General features: G+C 41.0%; 1 protein-coding gene across 8 annotated transcripts in view; it reads right to left on the minus strand.

Annotated features, from left to right (window-relative positions):
• Nucleotides 1–1935: 1935 nt before the first annotated feature.
• CHCHD3 (coiled-coil-helix-coiled-coil-helix domain containing 3) overlaps nt 1936–13046 on the minus strand; it is a 161965-nt gene continuing 150854 nt past the window's right edge. For 4 of the 8 annotated variants that reach the window (XR_010469726.1, XR_010469724.1, XM_065049323.1 and 1 more), the window contains 2 exons: nt 7753–7888; nt 1936–2658 (listed from right to left, as the gene is read on the minus strand). Coding sequence is in view for 4 of the 8 variants with exons in the window: in XM_065049323.1 (XP_064905395.1) it covers nt 2635–2658; nt 7753–7888 (160 nt within the window). In the remaining 4 variants the exon portion in view is untranslated. Of the gene's footprint in view, nt 2662–7752; nt 7889–13046 lie in introns of all 8 variants that reach the window. The other 4 variants (XR_010469725.1, XR_010469723.1, XM_065049324.1 and 1 more) reach the window with 1 other exon arrangement.

The raw sequence follows: 13046 nt of genomic DNA on the forward strand, positions 1-13046 counted from the left end.
ACAATGAAAAGCTTTGATTTGGCTGTTAAAACACTGCTTTTTCATTTAAAACCCTATGTAAAATTGCCCTTCGGTTACAGCTGATCAGAGCTGGTGAATGACTAACAGGAACATCTGAAACTGTTCTCTACTGTGGGTAGAGTGTCATGATAACAGTTGGACTCGGTGATGTTAGATGTCCTTTCCAACCTAAAGAATTCTATACCTATATATCTCATCCCTAGAGAATATCACCTCTATCATCCCTTCTGAGATCAGGATCCACTAAGCTGAGTTTAAACCCTCAGTTTGGCAGTGAGTAATCTCAGAGAGATCTGGTTATTTCTGAGAAGGATGGAGACCTCCCCACAGGTTTTGCAACGTAATAAAAAAGAGAGAAAAATATTGAAATGCAGCCATACAGTAAGTTTTGGCTGGGAGAACATTGTCCAAAACAGACTAGACCCAGCACTTTTCCTCCTTCGCCCCAGCACCATAAGCTGCAAACACTCCTTTTGTTTGTGCGCTTCAGATCCTACGAACCTTGCTTTTTCTATTACTTAATATCATTAGTCCGGTTTCCAAACAAAAGACGGCTAATGTCTCTGTTTTATGCAGCCCCACTGCTGATGTCCACCATCACCTCTGTTTTCAATGGAAGTGTGTCCTGCTTGACGTCCGCACCAGCAAGCGGGAAGAAGGAAGAATCAAAAGACCGACAAGAGGAGCAGGATGCAGGAACGCAGGAGGAGGGGTGGCAAAGGCAGAAAAGGTGACAAACTGAAGCTCGTTCCAAGACCATGCTGCTCTATTTTAAAGGAAAAAGTTGTCCAGAGTGTGGACAACTTAAAACCTACACCCTGTTTGCTGCCACCAGCTTCCCCCAAGCTCCAGCAACACACACTCGAGATGACGCTGGTGATGACACAGAAGATGTTTAAAGAACACAACATCTCGACTGAAGCCTGAAACACGGTTGGAACAAACCAAGCACGACTGAATCCCATTGCTCAAGGCTGTCAGGATGGGAAACCGATCAACATTTGGCAATAACAGAGACCTTCCTTCCCGACACAGCTCTTCTGATTTTACAGAATCATCTGGCCTTAAAAACGTCTGCTTTTCCTCTACGCTGCGTTTTGGTGCCAATTCAAAGTCTGGCAAGGGTGGATCTGCCAACTTCTTGGCTCTCTGTTACAAAAGAGAACATTATAAAGGAGAATTTGCGAGTTAGCTGATCTGTAAACACTACAGCAAGTCACTATGTAAACATGTCGCTTATGTCCCTATTATTTCTGTCAAGCAGTTTACCTGGCACCTGATGTTGAACTTCAGGATCTTCCCCTCCTACTGATATCACAGTTGCTTCGCAGCTTCTTTTTACAGCATTAAAAAATAAATTCCTTAATTAAAAAGTACTCGCAAAGCATCTTGATAATTAGAATAGGAGAGTCACTGGCAATATTTTGAATATAAATGAGATCCACAGGTGCGCTCGCAGTTGTACGGCAGGATGCAGTTCAAACGTAGCCAATTAGAGAAACAGAACAGGTAAATAAATAGCAGAAGGCTCTGGACACATTGCTCATTCAACACTTGCTATTGCGTAAAACCTTTTTGCTAAGATCGCTTGGTAAGCTCAATGCTGCAGTTGTTATCTGAGCACAAATGACTAAATGGAAGTACTTGCATAAGGACGGTTTGCAGTTTCGGGCGGTTTGCCCTTTCATTCACACACACTTTCCAAGAAAGGAAGATCTCGTGGTGCATGAATCACGGCACTGTCACGTGGAAAACAGTTCTGTGTAAGTACCGCTCCCGAAATCAAGGTTGGTTATGCATAAAAGTCTGTGCCTTAAAAGCTGCAGCAATAACATCACCTGGAAAAACATGACTGGCACAGCAGAGGGAACATCACCCGCCTCTGAGATGTAGAAAGAGAGACTGAAACCTCAATCTTGTGCATAAAATATATTTATTGTTGGTAGAGAGAGAGGCATGTTTGTCAGTACTTGATAGGAGGAGCACAACAGAATCATTTAATGCAAATAAAGGCCATGTTACAACTTGAGTGTTGGATCATTAACATCATTCCAGCAGAAGGCCCGGAGAGACTTCATTAAGTTCCATAATTCGTGAAATAAGTTAAAGTATGATTTATATCATTATACGTTGTAAGGAAAACTTTAATACGAGCAATGAACGCGGCTGTAGAGTGAGGAGCAGCAGCTGCCTGACTCACAAAGTGCCGCCGCGTCCCGGCACAACAAGCGTTACAAACCTGCGCCTTTGACAGCGACAACTTTTTGAGGAGATTCTACAGTGAAATAGCAGCATTTGAAGGATATTTCCCCTTTCTAAGGTCAGTGAAAGGTTCTTTTCTTTTCCTTCCTTCAATCACCAATAAGTGGATTTTACTAAGACTGAACAGTATCTTCCGATGTGCGATTTCTGATGTAATAAGATACAGGTCTTGGCTTTTCAAATGGTCACACTGATTGAGCCGTGATGGCTGCTGCTCTCGAAATGGCTCTTCCAGTTCTTCTCCTTATTGGTCTGCCCTGTAAATGGGCTGTCATATCATTCTTGGGGGAAAAAAATGCTCTTCTGCTGAAATTAGAGTTGATGGTCTTGTGCTTGATTTGGATGATGCCTTTATCCTCCTCTCCCAAGCATGCTCTGCTAAAAAAACAAGGTTGGGGGGCAGGGAAGAGAGAGGAAAAACACATATTTCAGTAACTCACGGTTATTCCAGTAAAGTCAGGCTACAATTCCTCCCTAGGAAATGAATATTTTTTAAGGTAAAATCTAGAAAAAGAAACATTGCCAATATGCACATCACCAGAGACAATACACAGAGGCAGAATGAAGGTATTTGAGCCATTTGGAATCCTGAAGAGTTGTAGGAATTATTCCTTTTCATCCATCCTTATGCTGCCACAGGTCTAGTCATGATATGGCTATTAAAGAAATTAAAATGTCTGGCCTTTCAAAAAGATAAATTGTGTTTCCAGCAATTACATACTCGAGGAAATATATCCTGAAGTCGTACAATGTTAAGTGTCTCCCCAGATGACCTCCAACCTGTCTTCTGAGTCATCATCGAAATCTCAAAGTTTGAACATGTTGCACTGACCTTGCGCTTCATGATGAGAGCCTGGGACAGACTGGCCAGAGAGGTGGTGGATGAACCATCCCTGGAGACATCCCAGGCCAGGCTGGACGGGGCTCTGAGCAACCTGAGCTGGTGAAGATGTCCCTGCTCATGGCAGGGGGGGAACTGGGGGAGCTTTGAAGGTCCCTTCAACCCAAACTATTCTGTGATTCTATGATTCTATGAATCATCTCCTGTACAAACAGGCCACCAAGAGCTAAAAGTATAAATTTGTCAAGTAGTCTGAGAGTTATTTCTCCTGCCTCACCACAGAGCTCTGCCATCAAGGTCCTGACTCCTCAACAACATAGACTTGCAAGGACACTCCGTAGGGCTCTACTAAGAACTTCCTACAGCATCATCTGGAAATAAAGTGTCTGCAGAAATGGGCACACGTACGGATACTGTTTGTCTAGATCAGCAAGAAGAACAGAAAAGTGCAATCTAATAGGACAGTGACAGGCTAGGAAGAAAAAGCACACCAGAGGTCACTTATGTTCGCTGGAGGACTAAGACATTGACCAACTTCTTGCCTTCAAAATGCAGCCAATGGGGAAGAAAGTACTTAAGATCTCCTGCTAAGAAATGGTAGGAAGGGATTTGATAATTTTGGGGCTTATGGCAGGAGCAAGGCCAGATGTAAACCTTGAAACCTTACAGGACACCTACAAACAGCTGATTTGAGTATCCGAGGAGTATCTGACCAGACAGGGCACGTGGTCTTGTGAGTCCAGACTGCACCGTCAGAGCCACACGGGTTGGGGAAATTCCAAATAAAGGGAATTAAAAAGGTGTTGTCACATTTGCCTTCAAACAAATTCTCATGGTATTTCTAAATATAACTCAGTAAACTGTTCAACTAGATCGAGCAGCGTTTCTGTGAGGATTAAGAGATGTGCCAGTGTGTATGGGAGAAGGTGGTAAACGTCCTTGTGATCTCAGATATTCTCCAGGATCAAGTACACTCTGACATAATAAAAGGAGTCCTGAGATGCTACAACGAAAGAAAATAAGAGAAAATCATTTTAGTTAACAAAATCTCCAGTCTTGGTTTAACAGCATCCCCATGGAGATTTCCGTAAAACTGATGGGGGGTGCTTGAACTGGAAGACTATTTTCACTGGTATTATAAAACTTGCTTGAAGCCATCGCTGGGGTGAATATTAACTTTACATAAATTGAATACCGCATAAGTTAACGCAGGAAATTCCCCAAAGATCCGAGAAAAATCATGTTACTTTTATTTAGTGTCCTAAGGAAAGGAATCGCAGGTATTTGTGCAGCGCGCGTGTATTTCTGCCCACAAAATTTCATCTTCAGAGAGCTGGGACATTTCCTGGCCTTGCTTGGGTTTTCTACATTTTTGGGGTTTTTTACTGCCCTTTACTGACCCTGCCATTTAATATCACCTAAGAAATGAATGTATTTCAAGGGTTTTCCTTGTGTTTTTGTCACTACACCAATATAGGTGTGAAGCGAACCTGGTTTGACTCTTCATGATAAATTCCTTTCAGTCAAGCTAATGCTAAATGGTGGCCATAAAAGACAATATCTTTTTATTGCGTTTCAGTTCAGTGTTTCCAGCTAGATTAATTTTACATATTTTTCTATTAGATTGGAGGACGGGCTCTAGCAACAATACTGAAGGATGAGGCTAAAATAATGGTTTTATTCTGACTAGGAAGTGTGATAAAGGACCATTCCATCCTACAGATTAAAATAATGCTTAGAGAACATTTTATAACCAGACTGCTGTTGGTTTCATTCTTTGAAGCGCATTCGAATCTCACCTGCCCGCGGAGACTTGAATCCCTCTGAAATTCAATGGTCTAGGGGGAAACTATTGCGCAGACTTCATTAAGCTATAGTCTAGTTGTGTTCCCATAGAGGAACTGGAATTCCCTGTAGCCCAAAGGAAAGAAAAACATAAAAATAACTTTCATAGGGTATTTTAACAACCACCGTGCCCATATCAGTGGATGGTGGACTGAGATAAGTGATAAATACGCCGCTGGATGGTCCATATTAGTGACTGGTCCGGCTGGAGTTATTTCAGCAGTGGGAGCACAAATACACACACAATCCTAATATCTTCCCCTTAACGGCTCCATTAAGTAGGTTTTTTTTCTCTCCGTTGCTATTAGAATAAAATGCAAACATTAATAATGGAGTTTAATTTATCTCGGCAGCTTCTCATGACTTTGGGAAAAGATTTAAAGTGGAGATACAACAATGTGTCAAAGTCCTTTGAATTAACAGCTCTCTGGGCCTTTCTAACAAGGGGAGAAAAGGACAGATAGAGACATGAGATTACAGACAGGATGAGAAATAAGGAGCACACAGAAGAGACGGTGAGATAATTATAAGCAAGATAGGGAAGAAAGAGGAGTCAATAAATTCAATTTATGAAAAGCACAGAGTGTGCTCAGCCTAAGCACAAGTGCCCAGACTCACTGCCAGGAAATCGGATTAGTTCACTTATTTGCTTTTCAATATCTTGGTCTATTCCCTCCAGCAAATTTCCTTCTTTCTTCGGTTCTTGTAGCCGGCATCAGTTCACTTTTTCATTTCTGATTCCGCTATTTATCCCGCTCCTCTGCCTCCCAAACAAGCGCAACGCAGCGGGTAATTCTGCAGTATTTTATAGCAGCGTTTAGCAATTATTTCAAAGTAACTGTTTGCCTGGACTTCTGGGCAATCAGCGAGTAGCATAAAATAATTACAATTATGCCGCGACACATGCAGGATGAGCTACACAGGACTGATGTTCATTATGAAAAACAATTGCTCCTGCTTGCAAATATTTCCATCATAAAAGGCTTCGCTTTCTCTGTTATCATAAGAGAAACCTCTCTGAATTCTCACCCTAAAGCATGTGCGAAAGAGAATAAGCAGCATTTAGGAAACACTTTTAACTACTTGACAGGCTTGCTTGAAGATCTTCAACAAAAAAGGTGTTTAAAAGGGTTCAAAAACCTAATGCTCATATTTATGCAATTTCCTTTTCCTGCACCTTTTGAACATGAATTAATTCGCCCTCATCAGAGTCTTCTGAAGAAGTTCCTATCAGATACAAACTTAAGCGTGGAGAGGAAATTAATCTAAATTTCTTAGTTTTAAAAATAATATAAAATTATAAATACAGCAAACTAGTGTTCCAGATGATGCAAACCACAGTGAAAATCGAGTTGACTACATAACAACCTAATATTATTCACTGGCCTTTTTTCTAAAACGTCTCAAACCCACCCACGGTCCAGTAACTTCAGACTGGGTTTGGAAATATAAAAATCACACTTAGGGAAAAATTAATTAATGAAAAAAATTGAAATTCAATTTAAATTTTTAAAAATCCAGGTCAGAAGTTCATGGGGAACTGTACAGTTTAGGGATGAGCAAAATTTCCTAGATCACCAAGTCCAACCTTTAACTAATATATTGACAAAGGATATATCGAAGGAGGCGATTTTGAAAGGGACAGGGTGATCTCACTGGCTTTTATTTTTCATCACATGGATCCTCTTTACAGTTTTCAGTGATTATAACGATGTTTAATGTCACAAAGTGATTTTAGAGCTGCCTTCAGTAATACCAGAGCAAGACAGCACCAGTGTAACCGCGACAGAGTCACCAAGAATGATTGTAGACATTACTGAATAGCAGACGCGCTTGGCGGGTCTCTGCTAACACATTGGAGCATGTGTCTTCACGTGTTTAAATATTAACTCATAGATTTTAGCAGAAATAACGATCAACAGACTTATTTAAGCAATTTTTTGCATACGCTATAAGCACGTTTCCAGCTCGCTTCTTTAAGAATACAACTGAGGTCAATATATGAATCTCTCTATATTTGAAAGATGTAAGCTTGTGGAAAAGAATAATATTTAGAAATCTGAGCTTCTTTTAATTGGAAAATATACATACCCTGTTTCCCCAAAAATAGGACCTACCCTGAAAATAAGGCCTAGTACGATTTTTCAGGATGCTCAAAATATAAGTTCTACTCCAAAAATAAGCCCTACTTACAGTTCATTTTAAAAAAAAAGTCATTTTAAATAGTGTCCAGGTAGATATACATATAAAAAAGTACACATCTTTTGGAGCAAAAATTAATATAAGACCCTGTGTTATTTTTGGAGAAACAGGGTATTACTATCATTTTCTTTTATGCTGCATTAATAAAGTATAAAGGTTTTAATTTACGCTAAGAACCCATACCCTAGGAAAGTGGATGAGAGGAGGGCACAACCATGTAAATGGCAATATTGGACTATGAGAGTACATAATATAAAAGAAATTGAGACTTCCAACTGATGAGCAATCTAGTTTGAGACATCCATTCATTCATTATGACAAACAGTAGCACATAGTTTAAACCTTGTTTTACCGCTAAAACTGCAGATTTCAGGAAAGATCTGCAAAGAGTGACAATACACTAAACTAGAACTTCCCAAGGGAAGAGATGGAAAATTCAGCGTTTAAATAAATCAAAAGTGGACTCCACAGAGCTTGGGAGAATACGCAGACTGGGAACTGCGCTGTAAGGAGGACTAATTGGATAATCCAAGTGTGTTCTTCATTCCGCCATTAATTGAGCGATGATTTTTCCCCCTCACCTGTTTGGCGTGGTTGACACAGCGCAGGTACTGGCTGGCCAGGGCAGAGCAGCTCAGCGTCTCCTGAGCGTGTTGCCGGTAACACTGGAGAATTTTCTCCTGCAGATCCGCGCAAATGGGATGAGACTGATATCGCCTGGGGAAAGAGAAAAAGGACCTTCTGGTTTCCTGCGAACTAATAGAAGTGAGGAGAAACACTTTAAAGTTATAAAGAAATGCTGTTTGTAGAGCTATTTAGGTTATTAAGGTGAGCAAACATCAAGGTGAACTGTAGAACTTTGGCTATTAGGACAACAAGTGTCCTCCTGATCCAGTGCCTTGGTTCCAGTGGACAAAGAAAATTAATATTCAAATTAATATAAACACACATCTTTAATTGAAAATCCCAGCAACGACGAAGCGCATCTGACCTCACCCACGTTAGAAAAGCAGCCACAGAACCACAGGAAAGCTTCAATGCTCTACAGTCCTACGACCATATCGTCTTGCTACATATAATATTAAATATTGCTCCTGCATACAAACGAAATGACCATTGGGCTGACCTCGAGAATATAAAAGCACGTCAGCAAATTACACAACCGACTTGTGCGGATCTGATAACAGCCTCTATTTTTGCTGCATCCTCTTTCCCATCCACTCAATTCTAATCTTGACACCAGATGTGCAAATTATTTACTTGTTTTTTGTTTGGTTTAGATTTTGTTTCCTGTATGGCTTCATTACTGTTGCCACCTTTTTGCCCAATGCAATACACATGTTGCCTTCGATGGAAGCCAAAGGAATGGAAGATTCTTTAGTCCGTCCTGGGAAATCCAACTTCTTTTGGACAAAAATCTTGTCATTGGTATTATCCACACTGATAGCAACACAAAATCAAAATTGGAATAAAATAAGTAAAAGATCAAATATTTCAATGCTCGAAAAAATAGAAAAACACGTGAAAATTCATGGACAACCATCTGCTTTATATGTGCAAACTTAATACTTAATGCACCTTCCCATTTACCCCGCTAGGGAAGCCCAACAGCGGCTGCTCTAACATCCATTCCAGCCTATATTATTTTTAGTTCAAATAAGGTTGTAAAAAAGAAGAGATTCATGAGCCACAGTGTGTTCAGATAAATACTCTGTTCCTTGCTTTTTTTGCCAATTGTCCAAGGCAAATCTCTATTTAACTGAAGTCAAAACGTGAAATGCGAAGCACAATGCTGTTCCTTAAGGGAAGTGACTTCTTGGCAACCACTCAAGATGTAGTACCAAAAAAATAAATAAATAAGTTACCTTGATGTTACAGTATATACTTTTATATAAAACACCCCTCTTACTCTTTTCATTCATTACCATACACCTGTGAAATGCCTAAACCAGAATTTCAATGCGGTCCCAGGTGCTTACACACTGTATGATGCGAAACATCCAACTTCTGTAGAGTCTTACGGATGAGGATTTTCCCTTAATCCCCCCTCTGCTGATATCAGCAAGTGCTTCAAAAGTGTGTTAAGCATCAAAATGTATGTCCATAAACCGCTATACGCTGCCTGATCATGGCAAGGTGTGTGTCGGGATGGAATAAGAGAGGAGGCTCCACGTATGCTCTTTGTAGACCCAAGACTCACAGCAGCCATGATTTAGGTCCAACTAAACTAGAGCTGGTTTTAAACGCCTGAAACACTGGTCTGGGTTGATAAAGCAATACAATAAATGATGAGTTAACAAAAAAAATACGCACAGTAAACCTAGTTGTGCCTTTATTTGTAACCGATTGTAAGGCTACTCCACAGAATGTGTCTTCTAAGTCAAGAACAAAGGAAATGGGCTGCTGTACATTTGCTACATAAATTCTGTAAATAAATAAAATGCATAAATTCTGTACTGCAACCCACATTAAGGAGCTTTTTAGATTACTTTTTCTCCCTGAGCCATGCCATTAGGTTACATTATAGTTGGACTCGATGATCCTGAGGATCTCTTCCAACCAAAATGATTCTATGATCAGTGTCCATTCAAAGTCCATGTATCATATCTTACTTGAATGCATCCATGGCCCCTTTATGTTGAGATGTAAGAATCATCACCTCCTGCCCCAGTTACTTCTTTTCATAGTATGACCGTTTGCCAGTGATTTTTCAAAGCGCTGCCTGTCCTTCCAGACATCGCAGACCCAACGTGGGTCAACGCCAACGGGACCATTTCCTTCAAGTCAACAAAGCCCATTTTCTTGGATTAATCTGTTGAAGGACAGCGTCGTCTCCGTATCGATCTGCCAGGCTTGTTGCGCTCCCCTAATGCACCATTTGCGCTGTTGGGAAAACGCTAAATGAGATTATTGTCTAAGATGAGATGGCCGTAAACCACGTGCTGCAGGATCGCCCACTCAGGAAAGAAGATGCGATGTGCATTATGGTAACCCCAGAGAAGGGTTTGCGATTGATTTCTGGTTGGTGATGGATGACACGGTTCTCGGATGGACGGTCAGAAACAGCCAACAGCGAGGAAACTCCTCGAGAGGGAATGAAATATCTCCCTAAAAGAAAACTTCTCTAATGTTCCTATAAATAAGGGTAATTTTATAGAAGCGTTTAAGGGTCTGTGGGGCTTGACTGATAAAAAAAGGCTTGTAGGAAAAGTGGGATAGTGCAAAACCAGTAATAATGGGGTGTATGGCGTAAAAACATGGAGGTTTTAAATACCTGAATGGTTAAAGCAACCTGGTTTGGTCGCAGAGCTCACCCTGCTTTGAGCTGGAGGTCCCTTCCTTGAACTGTCCCATGTCCTGAGATCTGTGTTTTGGAACACATGGCAGGGAAAATATCCCATTATTATTATATATATTTTTAATCACTCGGGAATTTCACAAATAAACTGAAGGAAAAATAAAAATACACAACATAATAGCGAGCCAGGAGCACCGGGGAACCCTGACTCAATAACTACTTTAGAGAATCAAAACACACACGAAATCTAAACCGGCCTTTTCTGCGCAAAAGTCAATACGAGCAACAGGCTGATCCGCGCCGTGCGCCACACGGCACGCCAGGAACGCCGTGTTTTTATTAAGTTTACAATTACTTGACGTGCTTTCGCTTTCCCAGCTGCTCCTCAAGCACCTCAGACGCCAGCAGAATATTTCTGAGCGCTGGAATAAACCACGGAGGGAGCCGCACACCCACCTTTTCCATCAAGCTGATGCGCCGCAATCTCATAAAGGTAATAGGATGAAGACACAAAAGAAAATGAGAGAGCGCTTTAAAAAGAAATATTCCATGCTAAGGCATGAAGGGGAAATTTAATGAAGGTAACTTGGTATTCATCGAGCAACCCTCAAAGAGCATCGCTTATTGTACTGCTGGGGGCTCCGAGAAAGGAGCCCCTTCATGGCATTCAAACAAAATGTCGACTAAAGAGGAAATTTGATATCGCCACAGTAAGCTTTGCAAGTTTTTGTGATAAAACTGACATTCTGAGTGAAGGAATCTGAATCGCTGATGAGTTTCCCACTGTGCTGGTATCTGGCGTAATCCCATCAGATCAGGACTTGAGGCGATTGTCATAAAATATGGGGGGGGGGTGGGGAAGAAGCCAAGCGAGCATTACAAAATAATATTGCCATTAGATGGCCAGAAGTATCCAGGGCTTGGTTTTATTCCTCATTATAATGCTGACAGCTATCAAAAAGCATCTGTTTTTATTTGTGTAACCCTTGGCATCTACAGCTACCTCTGTGCTAGTAAATAAACCAGCCCAGAGATGATCCCCCTGGGTCCAAAGCCAAGCGGCATCTCTTAGTGTAAAATCCTCTTTTCCAAACAGCAAATCCACGTCCAACTTGCAAACCAGGTCTCCAGCATCTTTTGTTCCCCGGGCCATGCCTGGTGGCGTCCAGGGAAGCGTTAGCTCCAAAACAAACCCCTGTAAATGAACGTGGTACTAATTAAACCCGATGTACCAGCGCTAGAGATGATGCCCTGACCTGTTTTGTTTTCTCCTGCTGGTTTCGGAGCAAACCCAACTGTGCCACACAACATGCAAAAGGAAGAAAAATAAAGCAGGATGTTTTTTTTCTCGATGTGCTTATAATGCTCGCAAAGATAAAAACCCAACGAATTGATGGTGAAACAAAAGGAAACTGAGTAAATCTGTGCTCTTGTGACGGGCAGCCTGCTAAGTATAGCAACGGCCTAATGGTTTTCAAGTGCTTTACAAGCAGCCAAGAGGATTTTTAGAGGGATTTGTGGGAAGTTAATAAATTAATGTTGTCTACATTGAGCAGAAATTCCTTCTAAGAACAAGGAGCAGAGAAACTCGGTGCTTGTTTGAAACCGGGATGAGTGAGGGATGGAAAGTGGCATCAGAGGGAAATAAATAGGGAGTTTGAAAGAGCAGAAAAGGGACATAAAGGGCTTCAAAAGTGAAGACGTGTGACTTGCACAGGATAAAACTGATAGAGAAGCAGTTACTAGTAGTCTGAGTTATGATGGATTTAGCCGAGCAGATGGACATGAAAGAAACGTTTGAGATATTTTGCATAGGGTGAGCAAGAATAAAACATACGCCTAGCTGAGAAAACCCAAAGAGAAGGGTCAGCTCAAAGAGTAAGTGATAAATCTAAACCAGCAGCAAGACAGTGGTATTTTCCACCACGACACAAAAAGGTGGTGGAGAGGGGATTATTCTCCTTTTTTAATATTACCTCCTCCAAAAAGAGGCACTTCCAACAGCAGTGAATCTGCAGGACTTGTTTACAGTATCGAAAATCATTGCTAAACAGAAAACAATGGAAAAGAGACAAAAGGGAATATGGCAATAAAGGTCCTTACTGCCACATCATTATTTTTAGTTTTTAAATTAATTTGCTCCTTTTATTAAATTATTTTCAACAATCGGCTTCGTGCGTTCAATAGGTGATGGCTTGAAAGCGCTTTATGAAACGTGTACAGCACAAACCAAATGGTTCTGTTCTGCTAAAAGGAATAGCGAGGATCTGATGTCTGAATATCTCCAAGTGATGCTATGAAGCGGTCCATAACCAAACTGTGCCCACACAGAGCCCTCCAAATTACCGTGTTGGAAGTGCTGCCAGCAAAGATCAAGCGCACCAGAGCTGATTCTTGCTTTTATTTACACTTGACTATATGCTGGGACTTTTGCAAAATGTGTAAAAGAAAGAATTTGCTTAACGAATCGACGATAAAATATAAGGGACGCACGGTCCTTTCTGCTCTACAATTAAGAATGCTAAATGGGTGTAATATTACTAAATAAATGACTTACGCAGAAGTTGGAATCCAACT

This window comes from Columba livia, chromosome 1, assembly GCF_036013475.1.
Source record: "Columba livia isolate bColLiv1 breed racing homer chromosome 1, bColLiv1.pat.W.v2, whole genome shotgun sequence".
Classification (NCBI taxonomy): Eukaryota; Metazoa; Chordata; class Aves; order Columbiformes; family Columbidae; genus Columba; species Columba livia.